General features: G+C 41.0%; 1 protein-coding gene across 1 annotated transcript; it reads right to left on the reverse strand.

The window, feature by feature from the left end:
* Window positions 1–159: 159 nt before the first annotated feature.
* On the reverse strand, window positions 160–20,750 carry COQ3 (coenzyme Q3, methyltransferase). Its single transcript, XM_012932113.2, has 7 exons — window positions 20,627–20,750; window positions 14,282–14,408; window positions 10,548–10,700; window positions 7,941–8,040; window positions 4,103–4,345; window positions 1,691–1,850; window positions 160–1,385 (listed from the first exon to the last, which is right to left on the reverse strand). Exons 2-7 carry the CDS (start codon window positions 14,338–14,340, stop codon window positions 1,219–1,221), a joined length of 882 nt encoding a protein of 293 aa, XP_012787567.2. The 5' UTR covers window positions 14,341–14,408; window positions 20,627–20,750; the 3' UTR covers window positions 160–1,218.
* Window positions 20,751–22,534: the final 1,784 nt, after the last annotated feature.

The following is a 22,534-nucleotide window of genomic DNA, read 5'->3' on the forward strand; positions in this document are numbered from 1 at the left end:
AGTAATGTGGAAATCATCTGCCACACAAGCAGGGAGAGGGTGTGTGATGGGAGGCATACTGGGGGTTTTTGGTGGTGGAAAATATGCACTGGTAAAGGGACAGGTATTTCATCATTGTATGACCGAGACTTAAACCCGAAAGCTTTGTAACTGTTCTCATGGTGATTCAATAAATAAATTTATTTTTAAAAAAATACTTAACAAATACAATACCAATTAAATGTTAATGGAACTGTATAAATAAGCCTTACCAACATAATCTGAGTTTACAGTCCTAAATATGTGAATCCAAATCCCACACATATTTAACAATAACTTTCCAATAAACTAACATATAAAGGAAAAATTTTATGTACATACATTTAAAAACACACTGGGGGGCCACACCTGGCTATGCTCAGGGATCACTCCTGGCACTGATCTTCGATTGGGCTCGGGAAACTCTACGGAGCGCTGGGACTGAACCTGGGTCCGCTGCAGCAAAGCAAGCACCTACCATTGTGCTATCTCCTTAGCCTCCCCGGAATATTTTTTCAATTTTACAGTGTAAGTGACATAAACTATATTTTGCTTTGATTAGTAAGACACATAACTGCCTTTCATTAAAAACAAATAATGAACATAAATGATACCAATTCTTTTAAATTGAAACATATAAACATACGTGTGTATTCATGGTGAGGAAGATATACGTATAAACTCTAAGATAAAGTGAAATAGGTATATACTCTTTACATAAAGGCAAAGAACTTAAAATTCCTAGACCCCTTAAAACCTGACATCTTTATCCACAGAATAATCCCTTGAAAGTTGCCGTTTGATAAAAAAAAACTAAAATTCTTTGCAAACTTTTTAGTCTTTATTGTCTTTTTTCATGATCCCATTTCAAAAGATAAAATTATGTATTCTTTGTATTTGTAAACATCATACTTTCACATTATATGGCAGTCCTTTAGAAACAATTTCGTTTCACTTTTTAAAATAGGAGCCACACACAGCAGCACTGGGGGTGAGGAAGTCAGGCACTGACAGTTCAGCGCTGGGGTCCAGTGGTACTGGGGGCCCAACAGTTCTACCTCAAACACATCTGGTAGTGCTCAGGGGCCATGTGGTGCCAGGGATCAAACTCGGTCTTTGAGTCATATCCCCAAACCCCCGAATAATTCATCTCTTCAGCTCATGATACACATCTAGTTTAGTGAAGGTTTCAGCTTGGAATTATTTTATTTCTTCTTTTAAAACAAGTTCATCAGGTACTATTTTTTCCTGATCTCCAGATTTCACAGCATGAGCTGCATAGTTAAGACTGGTATTTTCTGTCCAGTGCCAGTGGCCTGAGAAAGGGTTGTACAGCATGCCCGCCACCATTTGAACTGATAGACCATCTGAAAAGAATCAGAAAGAGTACATTCATAATCAGAAATTGAGGTTTCTTTAGAGTAAACTGAGGAGGGAACTCATCCTGAGCTGAAAACCAGCAGCCTAATAGCATTCATTGATCACTTATGATTTGCTTTGCTTTGGGTTAGGAACCACATCAAATTAGTCCTAACTCTAATGAGTTTATGATATAGTTGAGATGAAACTAGCATCCAAAGAACAGTGGTCTATTTAATTAAATACCAGGTTGTATGATTAGTAACGTTAGTTCAGTTACACCTTGGGAACTGCAAACATTTTTAATACTTACTTGATTCCAGAATGCTCTCAAGCTTTTCAGGTGAAACAAACTTCTCCCAGGAATGAGTACCTCTTGCTACCAAACCAGCAATTTGCTCTGCAAAAACAATTCCCAAGACATAGGACAGCTGTGTTCTGTTGATTGTAGTAATGAACAAAGAACCACCAGGCTACAAATATATACATAAACAGAAGTAAAAATATTAATGTCAAGAGTCCCAGTCAGGTAAAAATGAGCTCATAGTCTGGCCTTCCTTTTAAATCATTTTAGTGGTTAAAACCCTTAAGGGGCCACTGGCAGTGGTCACTAGACACTGCACCTTAAGTATTAGTAAAGCGTAATTTACCCAAGTAGTATTGTTGCCTTGGGAAAGTGATTTTTAGAGGCAGTCTACCATGAACACACTGCATTATGCAAAAGTGCTTATAAATCCTAAAATCTTACATTACTATGACACACTTATATCAGTTCTTTCATACATATTAAATACTCTAATATCTAGGAATTCACGGCCAGGTTGTTTTCCTTGCTTTACATTTACATTTAAATTTTAATAAATAAACCAACATCTATTCTTTGAGTGGTGACCTCTTTTGACCTGGTTAGTACAAATGCAGCTATGCATCTTAAGGAAGCATGCACTGCCAAGAAGAAAGTCTGACCAAAACCAAAAATGACTAAGGTTCGAAAATTCTGTTTTGCTTTTATTTCATTTACATAAAGAAAATAACAAGGTCAAGATAAGCACTTGAGTAAATGCAAAATGTCAATGGGACTATCAAGTCTGACATTTTTTAATTAAATAACAGTATTTTCCAGCAAGGATAACTCCAGCAAGATTATTGTCCCCTCCCCTTTTACATACCCCAGTCTCGTTAACTTGATAGAGTCCCTCAAAATAACATAAGTTCTATAAGAGAGAAAGAGAGAGAGGAGATAGAGAGAGAGAGAGAGAGAAAGAGAGAGAGAGAGAGAGAGAGAGAGAGAGAGAGAGAGAGAATATTAAGGGGTGGGTCAGGGAGATCGCTCAAAGTGCTGGAGCACATACTGTCAGAATCTTATGTCTGCTCCTGGCACCACTGGGAATGGCCCCTAAACACTGCACCTGAAGAAGCCCCTGAGAAATAACAGATATGGCCCCCAAACCAAAATAAAGAAAGAGAGAGACACAGAGAGAAAGAGAGAGAGAGAGAGAGAGAGAGAGAGAGAGAGAGACAGAGACAGAGACAGAGAGAGAGACAGAGAGATGGAGAGAAAGAGAGAGAGAATATCAAATACCATCTTGAACCAAAATAAAAATGGTAAGAAGCAGTCCTAAAATGTATCTTAACTAAAAACTAAAACAGCAAACTGTTTTCTCTGTAAAACTCTAGTATACTAAAATACCTTATTAAGAAGCATTATGTGTGGATTCTCCCTCAACAGAACTAGGAAAAAAACACTGTATCAAAATCTTACTTTTAGGAAACAGTAACAGGAAAGAGTCTGGGACTTTTGTCCACTTGTTTTGGGGGCACCCTGCTGGTGCTCAGGACTGACTCCTCGCTCTGTGCCCAGGAATCACTCCTGCTGGTGTTCAGGGGACTACAAGTGGAGGCAGGGATCAAACCAGTGTTGGCCACTTGAACATTCCTGGCCCTAACGGCTTTCTCCTAGACCTTACAGTATCACTCTTGAATAAACAACAGAGTTGATACAGTAATAATAATAACAATGGCTGAGAGTTATTAGTTTTGAACCACCTTCAAAGGATTAAATTGTGGCAAATTAAATTAGCATCAGGTTCATGCAATGGCAAGAACCAACCATAATCGTGACTCCCACTTTTATGCCTCATGACCTTTGACTTAAAGACCTTCATTGTTTTGCTTTGTTTTGTGGTGCCAGAGATCAAACACAGGGCTTCACACATGCAAGGCAGTGCTGTGCCTCTGAGCCATATCTCCAGCCCTGACCATTACTGAGCTTAAAGAAAGTCAGAACAATACTTACCCTAACCTCCCCATTAACTTGTAGCTAAGAAAACAAGAGATCATATATTTGAAATATTCCTTTATGAGCTGAAAACTTTTAGAAGCATCAAGTCATTTGAAAATTCTATATAAAACCCAATAATGCTAATAATGGCTTTTATTGATTTTTAGGAACTACTACAAATCAGTATTTCAGAAATTTTCATTTAATAATACCTATCATGTATTTAATACTGATGCTACATTATTTGCAGTAAAACACCCATAGCTTCCACAACAGTGGATCTGGAAAATTCCAGAATTGAGGGCAAACTGAGAGGCAGACAGAATCTCTAGAAGATCTGCAGTCCCCAGTCCTGGTTTCGTGTATTCAAGTGCTATCAAACAACTTACTGCTATGAAGATTCACACATGTACTCAAAAGGGAATTCAATTCCGAAAGTCTTACTTTTAAAACTTGATAGCAGCACTGCACAAATGCTTCTTGATCGGTCACATGTTCTATAACTTCAGACGCTACTACGGCATCAAATGTTTCTGCAGAATCTTCCACAATGTCTTCCAAGGCACACACTCTGTACTCGACCCTCTTATCCAGGACTGGGTCAAATATTTTATGGCGCTCTGCCGTTTTAATGTTCTCATCCACGGGATCAATTCCAGTAACTAAAGCCCCAAGTCGCCCCAGAGGCTAATGGCACACACAGAAAAAAGAATCCCCCCCACAAAAAATGGTTAACTTCAGGAACAAATACAACACATTAGCAATAAAACAGTTTATCAGAAAGGAAAGGATGAGCTGAACAGGGTGATAATTGGAAATTATTTATGGGTATAAGCAGCTCATTATGACATCTTCTCTAGCTTGCAAATATTCTAAATTTTCATAATAGAAAGGTTAAACCTAATTAGAGAGAGAGAACAAAAGGGAATACCCTGCCACAGTGGCAGGGTGGGGTGGGGGGAGATGGGATTTGGGGGCTAGGAGGGATGCTGGGTTTATTTGTGGTGGAAAATGGGCACTGGTGAAGGGATGGGTTCTCGAACTTTATATGAGGGAAACATGAGCACGAAAATGTATAAATCTGTAACTGTACTCTCACTGTGACTCACTAATTAAAAAAAATAGAAAGGTTAAAAGAATAATCACAACAATAATCTATTTAAACTACTTAAGAAGCGTGCAATCTAGGTACTTTTACCTGCACAAAATACAGCATTAATATATGTAAGCACAGTAAACGTAAGGTCAGTTGCAAAAACAAAAAATTCAAGATAAATTTCCTGAAGATAAGTTTTCTTGACAGTTGCTTTTTCAAGTGCTTCTTCATATTTTAACTCTTATATTCAGTAACTTCCTCTGACATGTCAAGTTTTTAAACAAAGCTTTAGTTTCAATCAAAACTTGTATGACATTTACTTTATTTTTGCAGGGGGTGGGATGTTCCCAAGCAGTGCTCAGAGAATTGGGAGGCCACTCCTGGAGACAGCTGGCTGGCAGCTTGAAGGGTCAGTGCTCCAGCCCAACAATGTGGTGCTCAGGGGCCACTCAGGAGGCCATGGCGCTCAGGGCCATGGCAGAAAAGCAAGTGCTCCAGCCCCTGGAGCTATCTCCCAGGCCTTGCTTTTTCTTCTTTCACTTTTGGTGGGATGGAACCCAAGCTTCATGAATGCAAGACTAGTACTTTATCACTTAGATACTTAAAGTACATCTCCAGCTCATGGCACTTATACTGGGTCTTTCCCTTGAGTGGACTTTTAGGCCATGCCCAGTGATGTGCAGGGGTCAAGCTGCACAGTGCTCTGGAGATCATATGTGGTGTATCTCTCTTCTCTATGGAACTTATTTTGAATAAGAGTTAAATCAATAAATGAAAAATACAAACAAAATTATTTTAATTTAGAGATGTAAGAGCTACAAGAATATACTGAGATGACTGAAGAATATGTATGTAATATAATACTCATTTACAATCCCATACACTCTATTTTTTTGGTTTTATGGGCTATGTATCACTTTAGTTCTCCTAAAATTTTATACTTAATGTGAAAGGAGAGGTGCAGTTTTATAAGAGAAGAACATTTCCTATGCATTTGAAATTCAGCTATACCACAAAGACTTCTGTTAGCCTCACTGTTCACTTGGCTATTAAGGACCTTGATATGTGATGATACACATCCCATTGAACCCCAATTTATATTTGCATCCCATACTGTTGGCTAACTTATCTTTCAATTTGATTAAAATGTGCACTCGATGCCCAAGAACAGATGACTGGTTAAAGAAACTCTGGTACATCTACACAATGGAATACTATGCAGCTGTTAGGAAAGATGAAGTCATGAAATTTGCATATAAGTGGATCAACAGGGAAAGGATCATGTTAAGTGAAATGAGTCAGAAAGAGAGGGACAGACATAAAAAGATTACACTCATCTGTGGAATGTAAAGTAACAGAATGGGAAACTAATACCCAAGAACAGTTGAGATAAGGACCAGGAGGTTTACTCCATGGCTTGGAAACCGGCCTCAAATGCTGGGGGAAAAGGCAGCTCAGATAGAGAAGGGAACACCAAGTAAAGGGTTGTTTTGTATGACCTGCTCATGGGAGTTGTATGCCGAATGTAGACTACAGATAGAACACAATGGCAACTCAATGCCTCTACAGCAAACTACAACACTCAAAAGGAAAGAGAACAAAAGGGAATGCCCTGCCACCGAGGTGGGATGGGGAGAGGGGGTGTGGAGTGGGGGTGGTGGGAGAGATACTGGGATCATTGGTGGTGGAAAATGGGCACTGGTGGAAGGATGGGTACTCGAGCATTGTATGACTGAAATGCAAGCACGAAAGTTTGTAAGTATGTAACTACCTCATGGTGATTCACTAATAAAAAAAATTTAATCCAAAAAGAAAAATAATAAAATAAAATGTGCACTCGAGTAAATAGTCGCTGATAGAAGAAAACAAAACAGTGGTTTCTAAGCAGTTCTGAAAGCAGTGGTTTCTAAGCAGTTTTGAAAGCAGTGGTTCTCATCTTTTTTCTGACTATGCTCTCTTTTGGCCCTTCTTTTTTTTTCCCCCTCCGGCTTTTCAGGTCACACCCAGCAATGCTCCTGGCTCTGCACTCAGGAATTATGGTGCCCAGGGGACCATATGGGATGCTAGGGATTGAACCCTGGTAAGCCACGTCCTACGCTGTATTATGGCTCCAACCCCCTCTGCCCTTGTTTCTTCCTGATTCAAACCCCACTCCATCCTATCAGTTAGTGCCCTATTCTCATGCCAAGCCCCCCCACCCATTAATGAAATTTTTACCTAGCCTCCCCTGGAATATTCTAGGACTCAAAGGGCCATGTGGCTCCAGTTGAAAAATTCTGCTTTCAAGTATCTGAGACTAAGCACTCAATAAACAGGCAAAACACACTTTCAGGTTATAATAACACAGCTAGGGTGGGAGACAGGAGGTGGCTTAGAGAGCCACAGCACATGCTTTTCTGTTCTGGCCCCTAAGGGTCCTCTGAGCACTGCTGAGCACCAAGCAGGGCATAGCATCTGCGTGCAGCTGGGTGTGAGTCATATACCATGAAAATAACAACAAAAGCAAAAGGATGGCGCTCACTGAATTTAAATCAGTGAAAACTGTCTAATCTCACAGAACACAAAAGATGGCAAATGTTTAAAGCTAATCAAAGGACCAGTATGCCAATTTTTGTTTAAAAAAATTGCTCTGGTCTGAGAGAAAAAGTACAGGAGGGAAGGCACTTGCCCTACAAATGGCTGACCCAAGTTTGATCCCCAGCGGGTAGGGCGTTTGCCTTGCACTCGGCCAACCGGGTTCGATTCCTTCGCCCCTCAAGGAGAGCCCGGCAAGCTACCGAGAGTATCTCGCCTCCGTGGCAGAGCCTGTCAAGCTACCCGTGGTATATTCAATATGCCAAAAACAGTAACAAGTCTCACAATGGAGACATTACTGGTGCCCGATCGAGCAAATTGATGAGCAAGGGATGACACTGACAGTGACAGTGACCACACAAGGTCCCCTACACATCACCAGGAGTCATTCCTGAGCATAGAGCCAGGAAGAGCCCCTGAGAACCACCCAGTATGGCTCAAGAAACAAACAAAATAAACCCTTCTGGATTTTAGATATATACATACAGGGGCCCCAGCAGGTAGCATGCTTGCCTTGCATGCAGCTGACCAGGTTAGATTCTGACCCCACACCTGGTGCCATTTTTCCCATTTCCCCGCCACTAATAATGACACGGAAACTGAATCACTTACTTCTGTTAACAATCCACCGCCACAGCCAACATCAAGGATCTTCATTCCAGACAAGGGTATTCCTGGCTGATGACTAGCAACTGTTTTTAAAAGATTATCTCTTTTTAGAGGATCAAAAACATAAAAGCAAAAGATTAGTTTTATTGACAAAAATCTTAAAAGTGTATAAACTTGTTTCAGTGCCAAGAATTGAATCCAGAGCCTCACATGGGCAAAGTCACGAGCTACATCCCTGACCAAAACTTCCCCACATATATATATTTTTCTTTCTCTTTGGTTTACACCTCTGCAATGCTCAAGCTTACTCTAGCTCTATATTCAGGGGTCACTCCTAGCAGTACTCAGGGGATATGTAAGTCAGGGATGAACTGGGATTTAAGTGCATGCAAGGCAAGCACCTTAACCCTGTTTTATCTTTCTGGTCCATTAATGGTTTTTGTTTTTTTTTTTTGCTTTTTTTGGGGAAAGGTCACACCCAGTGATGCACAAGGGTCACTCCTGTCTCTGCACTCAGGAATTACCCCTGGCAGTGCTCAGGGGACCATACAGGATGCTGGGAATCGAACCCAGGTCAGCCGTGTGCAAGGCAAACGCCCTACCTGCTGTGCTATCACTCCAGCCATACCATTAACGGTTTAAAGAAAATATTAAACTTTAATTTAAAATTACTCTGAAGTAATCTAGAAGTAATTATGACTTATTACTCTAGTAATTATGGAAATAAAAACTTTTAAATAATGTAGTTTAAGTTAACATACTTTACTTGATATCAATTCCCCTGAGACATCTATTAGGTCAATACCTGTGAAACCATTCATGTCAGCAACATATAGGATATTTTATGAAACTTGAAGAAGCAGTGTGGAGACATGTTTTCAGAATATTTCTAAATTTCTAACTAAACTGGATTTTTTTGTTTTGTTTTGTTTTGTTTTGGGACCACACCTGGCAATGCTCAAAACCACATTCTGACTCTGCACTCGGGGATCACTCCTCGCAGTGTTCGGGGACCATATGCAGTGCGAGATATCAAACCTGGGGCAGCTACATGCAAATGTTCTACCTACTGTACTATCTCTTCAGTTCCATAAACTGTATCTTTTTAGTATTTTAAGTTAATGGAGTTTTCCTAAATGGGTGTATTTGCTTGAGCAGGCACCAGTAACGTCTCCATTGTGAGACTTGTTGCTACTGTTTTTGGCATATCAAATATGCCACAGGTAGCTTGCCAGGATCTGCCATGCAGGCGGGATCCTCTCGGTAGCTTGCCGGACTCTCTGAGAGGGACAGAGAAATCAAACCCGGGTTGTCTGCATGCAAGGCAAACGCCCTACCCGCTGTGCATAAAGAATAAATATGATTCTTTTAAATTTCTGTTTTGGTTTGGGGACCACACCTGGCAATGTTCAGACTCTATACTCGGGAATTATTGCTGGCAGTGCTCGGGGGACCACAAAGGGTGAAACTGGTTCAGCTGCGTATAATGCAAGCACCCTCCCCACTGTACTACCTCCGAGCTGCCTTAGGTGAATGATGGTTTCACAGGAATTTGAACAGCGTAGTTGTAAGCTGAGTATTCATGAGAAGTGCCTCGATGGTCTATTAAAACAGACTGCATACCTCCTGAAGCAGCACTTCCAGGGTCAGAAGTGGGAATCTGCATTTGTAGCCAGCTCCAGGTAATACCACTGTGTGTTCAGCCAAACCAGGACCTATGCTCCCAGTCAGGCACTACCTTTCGAAAACCACCAGACTTATAGATTGACATGTTTTGCTTTATTCTGTTTTTGTATTGGATAATGCAGTGACTCAGTAGTAATAAAATGTCAGTAACTCCCTTTTCTGGTACTTATTCTGGATAAACCTATAAAACCAAATTATGAAGTTCCCTGAGGGAGAACCGAGTCTGACATTCTTTGTCATCTAGAGCATCTTGTGCACACCAGCTGCTTGAAAAGGTTTACTCAATCAATAAATAAATACATAGTCTGTCTCAAATGAACTAACTCTGTAGCTTTTACAGCATCTGTCCCGCAGTCTCTGTAAAAATTTCTGTTCTGAAGATTTGTTGAAATGTCTGATTAGTGTTTCCTGCCTTATCACTTCTCAGCCTTTTGGCTAAGATCAAGCGTAGTGTTTCCTGACTCAAGACTGCTGAAAGGTAAGTCTACTATAAGATGACCCTGATGTCACAGACATCCAGCTCCCTTTCAGAAAGATTCAATTATAATTAACTTGATAATGTCTAAATATTTCAAGTTAATTTGTCACAGCAGCCAAGAATCTGGGTGATGCTATTTAAAAATTAATAATTTCAAACAATGAACATTGAACAGAATCTTCCTTATCTCTAAAAATAAGGCCTGGCTCTCCTTGAGGTTTACTTCTGCCTCTGTTCTCAGGGATCACTCTTGGTCCTTCTCAAAGGACCATATGAGGTGCCAGGGACAGACAGACCCAGGTAGCTATATGCGAGGCAAATGCCTCACCCACAAAACTATCTCTCCTGCCACTCATTTTAGGCCTAATTTTAAGAGAAAACATGAACTCAAAAGAAAATTCATTTTTGAACTGCATTTAAAAGTCTTAAAATTTCTGGAATATTACCTAATAAATGGCACCCTCAGGTCATTCATGGAATGAAGAGGCCCATATACTCCTTGCTCATCCCACCACTTATGTGCCAGGGCCAAGAACTTCTTTACTTCCTCGCTGTCCACAGTGGTTTGGGAAGTACTGTGCAGCCTTACCCAAGGGAGCCTGTAAAGTCCAAAGGAGAAGACAAGCAAAAACGGTTTTTAAAAATATTACAAAGAGGGGCCGGAGCGATAGTACAGTTGGGGAGGACGCTTACCTTGCATGCAGCCAACCCAGGTTTGATCCCCAGCATCCCATATGGCCCCCTGAGAACCGACAGGAGTCACTGCTGAGTGCAGAGCTAAGAGTAACCCCTGAGTGTTGCTGGGTGTGACCCAAAAAGGAAAAAAAAAGTTATCAAGAGGCTGGGATGATCACTCAAAGGCTGGAGTATGTGCTCTGCCAGCAGGAGGCCAGAGTTTGGGTACAAAGCTGGCAGGGTATGGATGCCCAGGCACCACATGGTCCCCTGAGCACTGCCAAGATGACCACTGAGCACTATGTCAGGAGCAGCCCCAAACATCATTGGGTGCGGACCAAAAACCAAAACAGAAAATAAAATACTGAAGTATATTTTGATATAAAATCAGATCTTAGACATATATAGCTCATTTTTGATGTTTCATAAGTTTCTTAAATCAATATATGTGTGTATAATAAATAAAACAATTTGCCTCTGAAATAATTTTCAAGTAAAATGGAATTTATAAAGCTTGGCCTTCAAAATATATGAATTTAAATAAAAAATAAGCAAACCTCAACCTTCTGAATCATATAAGTTATAATTTAGTAAGCACTTACTAGGCATCTGCTGTTTAAAAATTCCACATATGCCAGTCTTTACCCCTCCGCGCAGCCCTAAAAAATAGTCATAATATTATTCCTAACAACACAGGTAAGAACAGGGAGGCGCAGGAGGCAGCTAAGCCAGGATTTGAACGTAGGCACTTTTTTCTCTCCTACTATGTGTACTGCTGTCAAGTCCAAACTCCCATGGTCTCTTGCTTGAACTATGGTCTTAACTTTGTACCTCATTCACTGTTCTCCAAAATACATAAGGGCATACAGACTAATTATTTTGATATATAAATCTGATCAAGCCCTTTTCTTGGGGGGTTGGATGTAGGAGAGAGGAAGTCCCATACCCAGCCGTGCAGAGCTTACTCTTGTCAGCGCTCGGGGGACCATATGGAGTCCCGGGGAACGAACCTGGCTTGGCCGGGGCAGGGTAAGCTCCTTAGCTGCTTTACCATCTCTCTGGCCCCTCTACCGTTTTAAAGCTTCTATTGCTTCCTAAAGACATTAGACGAAACACCAAAGTCCTAAGCGTGACTTAGAATTTGGTTTTCCATTTCCCTCCTCTAAAAACTCAAGTTTCATTTTGTGGGGGACACCCAGCAGTGGTGCTCAGGGGATACGAATGGCTCTGTCTCTAGGGGCTGCTTGCTCAGGGGGACCCCGTGGTGACAGAAGTCAAACAGGCTTCATACATGCAAAGCAAGTGCACTAGCCCTTTGTGTTCTCTCTCCAGTCCCAAGGATTCTACTTTTTGGGGGCAGTAAGGAGCTTTGGGGCCACTGGCAGTGTTCAGGGGACCCTATGCAGTGCCAGGGCTCAAACCAGGATTGTCCGCATGCAAGGCAAGTGCATTACCTTCTGTACTATCCCACCAAGCACCCTCTTGTTTTTCAGCAGGAGGGTTCTCATTTAGGAGCTCCTACATCCTAGGTGCAGCTGAGCGACACCCCCCAGCCCATCAAACCCCACTGCTCCAAGTCACTTGTCCTTCCCACTTGAGCCACGTGGATCTTCTTTCAACTCTTAGCTAACTTGCTGCTGCTTCCTCAGGTACACTGCTTAGGTACAGTCCCTCAGGAATACTGGCTTGTGTCAGAAACGTTCTTCTCACACTCCCCTCTACATACCTAATTCACTTCTCTGAAGATGATATAGAATATCATCTAAGAAGTCTTCCCTGACTCTCAAAACTAGGTTATATAACCCTATTCTAACTTCATAACTGTACTTCTTGGGGCTGTGTGATTTTGCACATTTGTTCCCCTCTAGAGCATAAGCACTCTGAAGACAAGAGATATTCTTTGTCAACTTGTCTCAGCTGCTATCTTATTTCCAGTGACTAGCAAAATTCCTGGTACACAATTTACGCTCAGGAAACATTTGTCGAACAAATATCCAGAGGGAAAAGGCCCAGAAAAGCAGTAGCACTGTATCACTGTGGATTTGCTCGAGTGAGCACGATTAAAAAGTATGTAATTAATTCTGTTTTTTTTTTTTTAAGTGACAGGGATCTAATTCAGAGCCTCCTACATGTGAGGCATACATGCTTGACCACTGAGCCTTCTGTATCTCTGAGTCCCTAAAACTTTTCTTCAATCAAGTGAGATCAATTGGAGCGGTTAAATTAATGTCGTATATATAATGTTGATTTTTAATGGCACAATGTTATATAATATTGTTACTTAAAAATAAAACAGAGTCAAACAGGGAACTAAACAGGGATCATACACATAGCATACTAACTTCCACACCAACATACATGATAAAAAATCCTACAGAAGGGGGCCAGAAAGATAGTACAGCGGGTAGGGCCTTACACACAGCTAGCCCTGGTTTGATCCCCAGCATCCCACATAGACCCCCCAAGCACCACCAGGAGTAATTCCTGACTGCAGAGCCAGGAATAGCCCCTGAGCATTGCCAGGTGTGACCCAAAAAAGCCAGAAAAATAAACAAGTAAACAAACTCAGTGTCTGATTTTATTTAAAAAAAAAAAAAATCCTATATAAGATTTTTGGGCAAAAGAAAATAGTCTTATGTTAGAAAAACTAATGTTACTATATTTTTCATAGTAAATATAGTTAGAGAACAAAAGTATGACAATCTCTTAGTATATTTTTCTTAGCACTTAGAAAGTACCTTCTATAGTGACTAAATATTACTCTTTTAAGACTTGTGTCATTATATTTTAAAACTATCCTATTAATATTCTCATCCTCTTCCATGCCATAACTCAGTAATCAAAGACTAACTTACAATGGATAACAATAATGGTTCCTTAGTTGACTAACAAAGATTTCACATATGACTTCTTAAGAAAATTTACAAGTAAAACTAACGCACCTAAAAACAGTTAAATTAACAATACTATGGAATAATATTTTTATAAGTTAGAAATTGGTGTGTAAAATACAGGAAGCTATTATTTGATTCAATCTAATTATCTAAAACATATACTTATCCACCTCATTAATTCATATTATATAATACACCCACCTCTTTAGATTATCCACCACACTATATGTTGTAGTAATTGTTATATAATACAGAGCATTAAATTATCTGCCTCCTATCATATTCCTAAGAAGTAAAAAGTACTTCCCCCAGTAGTATAGTATAGTATAGTATAGTTTCTATAGTAGAATAGAAACAATCTCTAAATATGGCTGAAGGATATGCACTGATCTATTTAACAGCAGGAAACTATTCTGTAAGTTTGATATTTATAAATATAAACATTTTGGCAAAAATCATAATACTTGAATCAGTAACACTCCCTAATCAAACCACATTTAACCCCTATTACAGGATGATAGGATTTACTAACCACAATTCAAAATTTTAGTTAGACATATTTGGACAATTACAATTATGCAATTATCTGCCACAATAACAAACAAACTTACCTACAATTTTTCATTCTGTTGAAATAGGGAAAAGTCATTCTATAGGATCTGAACCACATAATTCTATAATCACCAAAATCCTGTGGCTTAATTTGTAGGGTCCAACTGAGCTGGTTCTTTGAATGAACTGAAAAAAAGAAACGAAATGTTTAGAGAAAGCAAGTGGTATACAAATCCTGACTTTCTTCTGTTTTGTTTTGATTTTGGGGTTTCTTTCATTTGTTTTTTGGGCCACACCTGGCAATGCTCAGGGGTTACTCCTGGTTCTGCTCTCAGGAATCAGTCCTTGGGGGACCCTACAGGATGCTGGGAATCAAACTCGATTGGCCACACGCACAGCAAATGCTCTACTTGCTGCACTGTTGCTCTGGCCCCTAAATCCTGATTTTTATGTAACTAAAGATTTTATTTTATATTATATTTATATGTATATAAGGAAATTTTTTTTTAATTTTGGATTTTACTGTAAAAATATAAATACTGCATTCTACTATCTAATTCTATAGAATTCTGAAATTAAAAAAATAAGTAATGATATATATGAAAGGTTTTCATTTCATTATTTAAAGATTATTATTATTATTATTATTATTATTATTATTATTATTATTATTAATTTGGCTTTGGGGCCACACCCAGCAGTTCTCAGGGCTTACATTGGGCTACTGGCACTCAGAGATCACTCCTGACAGGGCTCAAGAAACCATATGGGGTGCCAGGGATCAAACCTGGGCTGGCCACATACAAGGCAAACACCTTACCTGCTAAACTATCTCTCCAGTCCCCCCTTTTAAATAAAAAACACTTCCAGCAAAAGCTATGGCCAAGGCTATTACTAGCAATACTTAGGAGCCACTAAGTATACCAGTAAGACTCTGGGGCCACCAGAATCATACCTGGCAGTGCTTAGGGAATCATGATGCCAGGATCAAATCTGTCCTCATTTATGCTAGTGCTCTACTGCGTGAGCTATGTCCCTAGTTCCCATTCCATTAATTAGTTTTTGCATTAATGGAAAATTTAATGTCCAAAATTAAAAGCCATAAAACAAAAAAATTTACATTATCTTTGGGGGCCAAAGAGCTAGTATAGTGGTATAGATAGTATACTAGCCTGCATGCAGCCGACCAGGGTTTCATCCCATCCCATATGGTTCCCTGAGCACCACCAACAGTGGTTTTTAAGAGCATCCCAAGTAGGCCAAAAACAAAATTTACATTAACCTCTAAACTAAGGTGACATTACTTCTAAGGTTATTATTTAGACAAAGTGACCTTAGCTTCAAGAAAATTACCAGGGAGGGGCTGGAGAGATAGCACAGCGGGTAGGGCGTTTGCCTTGCACGCGGCCGACCCGGGTTCAAATCCCAGCATCCCATATGGTCCCCTGAGCACGGTCAGGGGTAATTCCTGAGTGCAGAGCCAGGAGTAACCCCTGTGCATCGCCAGGTGTGACCCAAAAAAGAAAAAAAAAAAGAAAATTACCAGGGAAAACATGATGAAAGATGAAAGGGATAATCCCTTAAAACAACCACCAGAACAACAATAAAACCCACCGCCAATATGCTTGTCTTGCAAGCCACTGATTCTGGCTCAATCCCCAGCACTACATATAGTACCTGAACCCTATCAGGACTGATTACTGAGCACAGAGTCAGAAGTAAGCCCTGAGTTCCACCAGGTATGGCCGAAACACACACACACACACACACACACACACACACACACACACTCTCTGCCTCACATGTGTGAGACCCCCAGATTCAATTCCTGAAAAAAAAATTAATTCCTTATAAAGATGAATAAAATTGATAAACTTTTACCAAGACTAACAAAGAAAGACTCCAACTATGAACACCAGGAGCTAATTGGGCTATCACTACATATAAAAGAACAAGAATACTATAAACAACCCTACATACTAAAATTCTACAAATTAGACAAATGCACTAATTCCATGAAAACCACAACTACCAAAACCCATGCAAGATGAACTTGGTCTAGAGAGATAGCACAGTGGGTAAGATGCTTTCCTTACACAGATGGAGCTAACCCAAGTTCAATCCCCAGCATCATGTCTGATCTGAGTCCTACCAGGAGTGGTCTCTTAGCACAGAAGTAGGAGAAGCATTCAGCACAATGGGGTCTGGCCCCAAAACAGAAAAAGGAAGATGAACCAGGTTGGCTAAATAGCAGTAGAAACTACAAAATTCAGTTTACACTTTAAAATCCTTTGAAAAATATTACTTCCAGGCTCAGATAACTTCACTGGTAAATTCTGCCAAACACATAAGGAGAAATAATCAATTCTACCAAATCCTTCAACAGTAACAACACTCCTGGTAGTGAGGGTAACATACAATGCTAGGGATCAAACTGGGGTGAGTACTGCACGTAAGCCAAGTGTCTTAACCCTTGTTCTATGTTTTGGCCCCAATAAAAACATTTTAAAATTTGTTGTTATTTTTTGGGGAAAGGGATGTGACACCCAGAAGTGCTCAGACTGACTCCTGACTCTGCATTCAGGGATCACTTCTGGCAGGGCTTGGGAAACCATATGAGGTGCCAGGGATCAAACCCAGGTCAGTCATGTGCAAGCTAAGTACCCTACCCACTGTACTATTGCTTTAGCTCCCAGCCTCATTTTTAAGAGATGGGGCCAGGGTGATAGTATAGGGGTTACAATGCTTGCATTGCACACATTGACCCCTGGTGTGGCATAAGCCCTACCCCCTATCTGCCAGGGGTCACTCCAGCACAGAGTCAAGCCCCTTAGTACTTTGCGTGTAGCTGAATACTCATCCCCCTAAAAATTTTTAAAACTTTGGCTTTGGTTTTTCTTTTGGGGTTGCAGCTGGCTGTGTTAAGGACCGACTCCTGGCTTTGTGCTCAGGGAACCATATTGGGTGCCAGGAATCAAACCTGAGTTGGCTGAGTAAAAAGCAAACATCTCCCCTGCTGGACTATCTCTCTGGTCCCTAGAAATTATTTTTAAGAAAGAGGCCACATCCAGTAGTGCCCAGGGGGCAAGGAACAAACCCAGTACATAGGAGAGAAGTGAAAAGTTCAGTGAGTTAGTGCATATGCTTTGTTCTGGCATCTCATTCCTCCTCTTGCCCCAGGCTCCCGGCATCTTCAGGAGTGACCACTAATCACCGCGCTGGGAGTAACCTTGATCAGATGATCCCGAAAAGAAACAAAAGAGCACCCAGGACCACGTACATCCTAGGCATCTAGGCATGTTTTCTTCCACTTGAGCCGTCTCCCCAATCCAGTAAATTTTTCTTGAATATTAAAATCCAAAAGGGTACACCATAAAGTACCTCTCCTCCTGACTACAGTTTTCAGTCTCCCTCTCAAGAAGCAACCAATACTACATGATTACATGTGCAAGCTTTAGGAGACATTCAATAAGTCTTTTTTTTTTTTTGCATCAATTTTGTATCCTGTAGAAATGTTCCACAACACAGTAATTATCTGTTGTTCCCTGGTTTCAATTTACCCAAGGTAAACGGCAATGCAAAAACAGGATACACAAGATTTGTTGTGGGGGAGGGGGACCACAGTGCTCAAGATTTACTCTTGACTGTGCTCAGAATAGAGCTGGGATCAGTTGTGTGCAAGACCAGCAGCTTAACTTGTGTACTAGCTTGCCAGCTCCTCGACAATAAGATAACTGAGTCACATTCACACAACTTTTATTATAGCATATCTATTTTTGTTGTTTATCTCCTACTGCATCTAAACTTAGCTTTACCACAGGTATGTGTGTGTGAGAGATATACACATATGATGTACTATCCCGGCTCAGGTATCTACAGGGATTACCAGAACATAAAGAGGATACCGGAAGGGTCAAGAAGGGTGTTTTCCCAAAAGGAGAGAGAACAAAAGGGAATGCCCTGCCGCAGAAGCAGGGTAGAGTGGTGGGGGATGGGGTGGGTGTGGTGAGAGGGATACTGGGAACATTGGTGGAGGTGAATGGGCACTGGTGGAGGGATGGATAAATGATCAATGTATGACTGAAATGCAAACACAAAAGTTCCTAAGTTTGTAACTGTACATCACAGTGATTCTCTAATGAATTCTCTAAAATTAAAAAGGAATTCTTTGTTATGGAAAAATCTCCATGATACATTAATAGAAGAAAAAGCATGGTACAAAAGAATGTATCTGCATAGAAATATCCTTCTTTTTAAAAAGAATTTTTTTTTAATTTTAGAACTGCATGGCAATCTATTTTATAGGTATCTCATAATCTATTTAAGCAGTCTCCTATTTGTGTTATTTGCTACTTTTATAATTTTGTGGGAGGCCACACCCAGCAATGCTCAGGGGTTACTCCTCGCTCTGCACTCAGGGATCACTCTTGGGAGGCTCAGGGGGACCACATGGGGTGCTGGGGATTGAACCTGGGTCAGAAGTGTGTAAGGCAAGCACCAGTCCCTAGATATCCTTTTGAAAATTTGGTTCAAACTGGAGGTCCTCAAATATATATGGCTTGCCACCCCCTCTTTAGAAATAAAAATATTTCAGCACCTTCACTGGAAAGCCTATGTTCACTGTTTCACGGCCATACCTAGTATCGCTCAGGGATCGCTCCTGGTATAGCTGGGTAGACCATGTGGTGGCAGGCATCACACCCAGGGCAAGTGCCCTACCTGCTTGTACTATCTCTCCAATCCTTAAGAGAACAAACAGAATAACATCCCCTGCATTCCCCAATCCCACAATCGCTAGTACCTGCTTTGGGGAACAGGTCTAGATTCTGTGTTCTCCCAAATTCATGTTGAAATCTTAACCCCTCAGATGGCTGCAGTAGGACTGTACTGTATAGGCAGCAGGGTGTCTAGGAAACCATCAGGCCATGAGGATAGCCCTTACAATTGGAATTACAAGTGACCCCAAGAGTTACCTCAACCCTGCTATCACGTGAGACAGAGCAAACCAGAAAGCAGGCTATCATCTTTGTGGGATTTTTTTTTTTGGGGGGGGGTCTATTAGTTTGTTTGGGGGCTACACCCAGCAGTGCTCAGGACTTACTCTTAGGTCTGTGCTCAGAGATCACACCTGAGTAATTAGTACTGCCAGAATTCTGAAGAATTTTTTAAAACCACCTCAAACTAAAAGTGAGCTTGTATTAATAGATTGTTACCAATCCTTCTCTACCTTAAATCTGTAAATCTTCAGGTACCTAAGATTTAAAACGATGAATGGGGAAGTTTCATTTAATTTACTCAAAAACTCATTCATAGAGTAACTATCAGTCACCATGTTGACAGTGATCAAGATCTCTTCCTTACCAATATATTAGTTCCAGCAATCAACATTTATTGTCTGGATTAATCTAAGGAGGCTAATTTTGCTTCTCTAGGTCCTATATTCTAGACAGCTGCCAAACGTCAGATTTTAAATCTAAGTCTGATTATGTTGCTACCTGAGTGCCCTCAGGGTGAGATGTCATAGAAATGCCAAGATCTGGAAACTCTGTCATCCCTTTCAACTCCCCACCTCCCCTTCCTACCTTTCAAAGGACAATTCCTTTTCAATTCCCCAGAAACCTCACATATGAGTAGCCAGAACTTCTGGTTCCTGTATGGTGTGGGCCAATAGCCAAAACCCAAGCCCAAATCGCGTCCTAATCATTTTACCATGTGGATTTTCACATAAATTAAAGCTTTTTTCTTAGCTCCATTATTTTTCATTATGAATACCAATTTATGAACTTTATTGGGAGCCTTTACTATTAGGGGCCCACTTCTTACTACAGCTTGATCTTAGTTCTAACGTTTTTAATTATCAATCAAAACCGCCACTGCTCCTTACACATTACGTTAAATGAGTTTTGGATAAACTGAACTTTCGGTTAAGGCTGGGACTTAACTTTCAGATTGAGTCGTTGGCAAGCAGGTTCAGGGCGTTTATTAAAAATCTTAATTGGCAAGAGTCGGTAGTTGTAACCTAGAAATGAAAGCGTAATTCAGCTGCCTTCAGTGCTGATGAAGTTCTGCTGTGTGCACACGAAAGGCGAATGCAGGAGCGTGGGTACTGAGCGCAGCTGGTGTCCTTCCTCGCCTGGCGATGGAAACGCGCGACCTTGCTACGACGCCGCCCCCGGACGCACGGAGACTGGCACGAGTCGCGGGATACAAGGCGGCGGTCCCCGGGTCCGCGACCCCCCACCCCCCGCTCCCGCGCCCAGGACGGTACGAGGGCCCCCAGGTGTGTTCCACCGCTGGGAAACGGAGGGCTCAAGCGGGCCGACGCCCGGAGTGGCTCCGACACGGATGTCGAGGTCTACGCGCCGCCCACCCCAGACCACGGTGCAGGGCACCTCCATACCCACCTGCCGGGCCTGGGCGCGGCCGCCGGGCCGGGGTCCCGCGGCAGCCGGGGAACCGGAGCGCTCCTAAGAGACGGCCGCCGGACGAGCTCCTCGCGCCGCCGCCCCGCAGAGCGCTGGCGGCCCCGCCTCCTCGCTTCCGGTCCCCCCGGAAAAACCGTCCCCTCCGGAAAGTTAAGTTCCCAAGTCCTCCCTCGCGCGGCCAGGCGCAAACTGCGGCTGCTTCACGAATGGATACCATATATATACATGTGTGTGTATGTATACATACATACGTGTGCATATATGCACATACACATGTGTATATGTTACTCTTATGGTCAACACCTGGCGGATACAATTACAAAATGTTCCTATCAAAAACGATCTACCTCAAACTTCCTGAATAAAAGAGACACCAATCATATTTCTTGTTCTTGCTTTTATTCCGGTCCGAAGTGTTTCACGGATATACACAGTATAAATACCATTTCTACTCTTCTTAAGGCATTGCATTGCAAAAGCACCTTTCGTTCCTGAAGGTCGAACTGCTTCCCCTTTTAAGGCTTTGGAGGGGCCAAGAGGATAAATTAAAATTTTATTTTCCACAACTGACCAGCTAATATTGTGGGCAGGGAAAACACTGTTGAAGGAAACCTCAATCGACTCAAAATAGGCAAATTTTGGACAATTTTGATATTTTCCTTTTCTATAGGTTTTTGTATACCTGGTGGCTCACAGGGCTTACTCCTGTAAGAATATGAGTCACGTGCAAGCACTCCCTTGGGCCATAAATCTTACTTTTAAAGGCTTACTTTTTCTCCCCTAGGAAAAAAACTATGAATTCTCAATATTATAGGCAAACTAATTTGTTAGTCAAATTAATAAAGTGTTTCCTGTATTCGTGAAATTTATTGCTCAGTAATGCTCTTTCTAGTATGGCTTCTTAAATTACTGACTTCTTCCTTAAGGTGGCTGCTTAAGTCTTTAAGGTGACTTCTCAGGTGTTAAGGTGTCTTTAGAGCTCCTTTAAAGATACAACATCTGCCCAACTTAAGGCAGAAAGCTCTGCACAAAACAATTTGGCATGTATTACAATATTTGGAGTGACAGACACAAGGAGAAAGTAAAATGCGCGATTAAATGAAGTTTTAAGAGCTGTTATTTAAATACACTACACTTTAGTGAAGCAAAATAAATTTTATTGCAAGAAATTTACATGGAGAAGTGTGAGAGGAACTTAGGAGAGATAAGTGCTCAAGAACATACAAGGGGGAAAAAAACATACAAGGGCTTCTCCAGAATCTGAAAACTCAAAAAGCCTAAATGTATTGTATTTATTTAGTTGGTTTTGAGGGCCACACCTGGCAGTGCTCAGGGATCACTCCTGGCCTAGCTCGGAGTACCACATGCAATGCCAGGGACTGCACACAGGTTAGTAGCATGTAGGGCAAGCACCTCATTGCTGTGCTCTCTCCAGCCCCAACATTTTCAAACAAAGACAATAATTTGTCTTAATAACCACAAGAAACAAAAGCCTCTTAAATACCTACCCACCTGGCCCATAAGATAGCATGTAGTAATTTACTGACAAATAACAGGGCTTTCCTATGATGAATAATGCTGAGATCTATTGGGAATACTAAATAAATTGTGGGTAGTACATAGCTATTGTTAAAGTTATTTCCCAGACCATCACTATATTACTAATAAAACATGTTGTCATTTTAAGTTAACGAATTCTTCTATAAGACTAGACCTACTGAATATTATAAAATTCAGCTTTATAACTTTGTATCTGGACTTTTTCCTTCACGCTAAGGGCACAGAGGCTCCCCCCTTACAACCAACAGTTTTTGTCTTTTTGAAATTGAATACTCCATCTCCACCTGTAATTAGTAAGTTCCAGTTACATAATTCTATCTTGATTTA

The sequence above is a fragment of the Sorex araneus genome, chromosome 4 (assembly GCF_027595985.1).
Source record: "Sorex araneus isolate mSorAra2 chromosome 4, mSorAra2.pri, whole genome shotgun sequence".
Taxonomy (NCBI): Eukaryota; Metazoa; Chordata; class Mammalia; order Eulipotyphla; family Soricidae; genus Sorex; species Sorex araneus.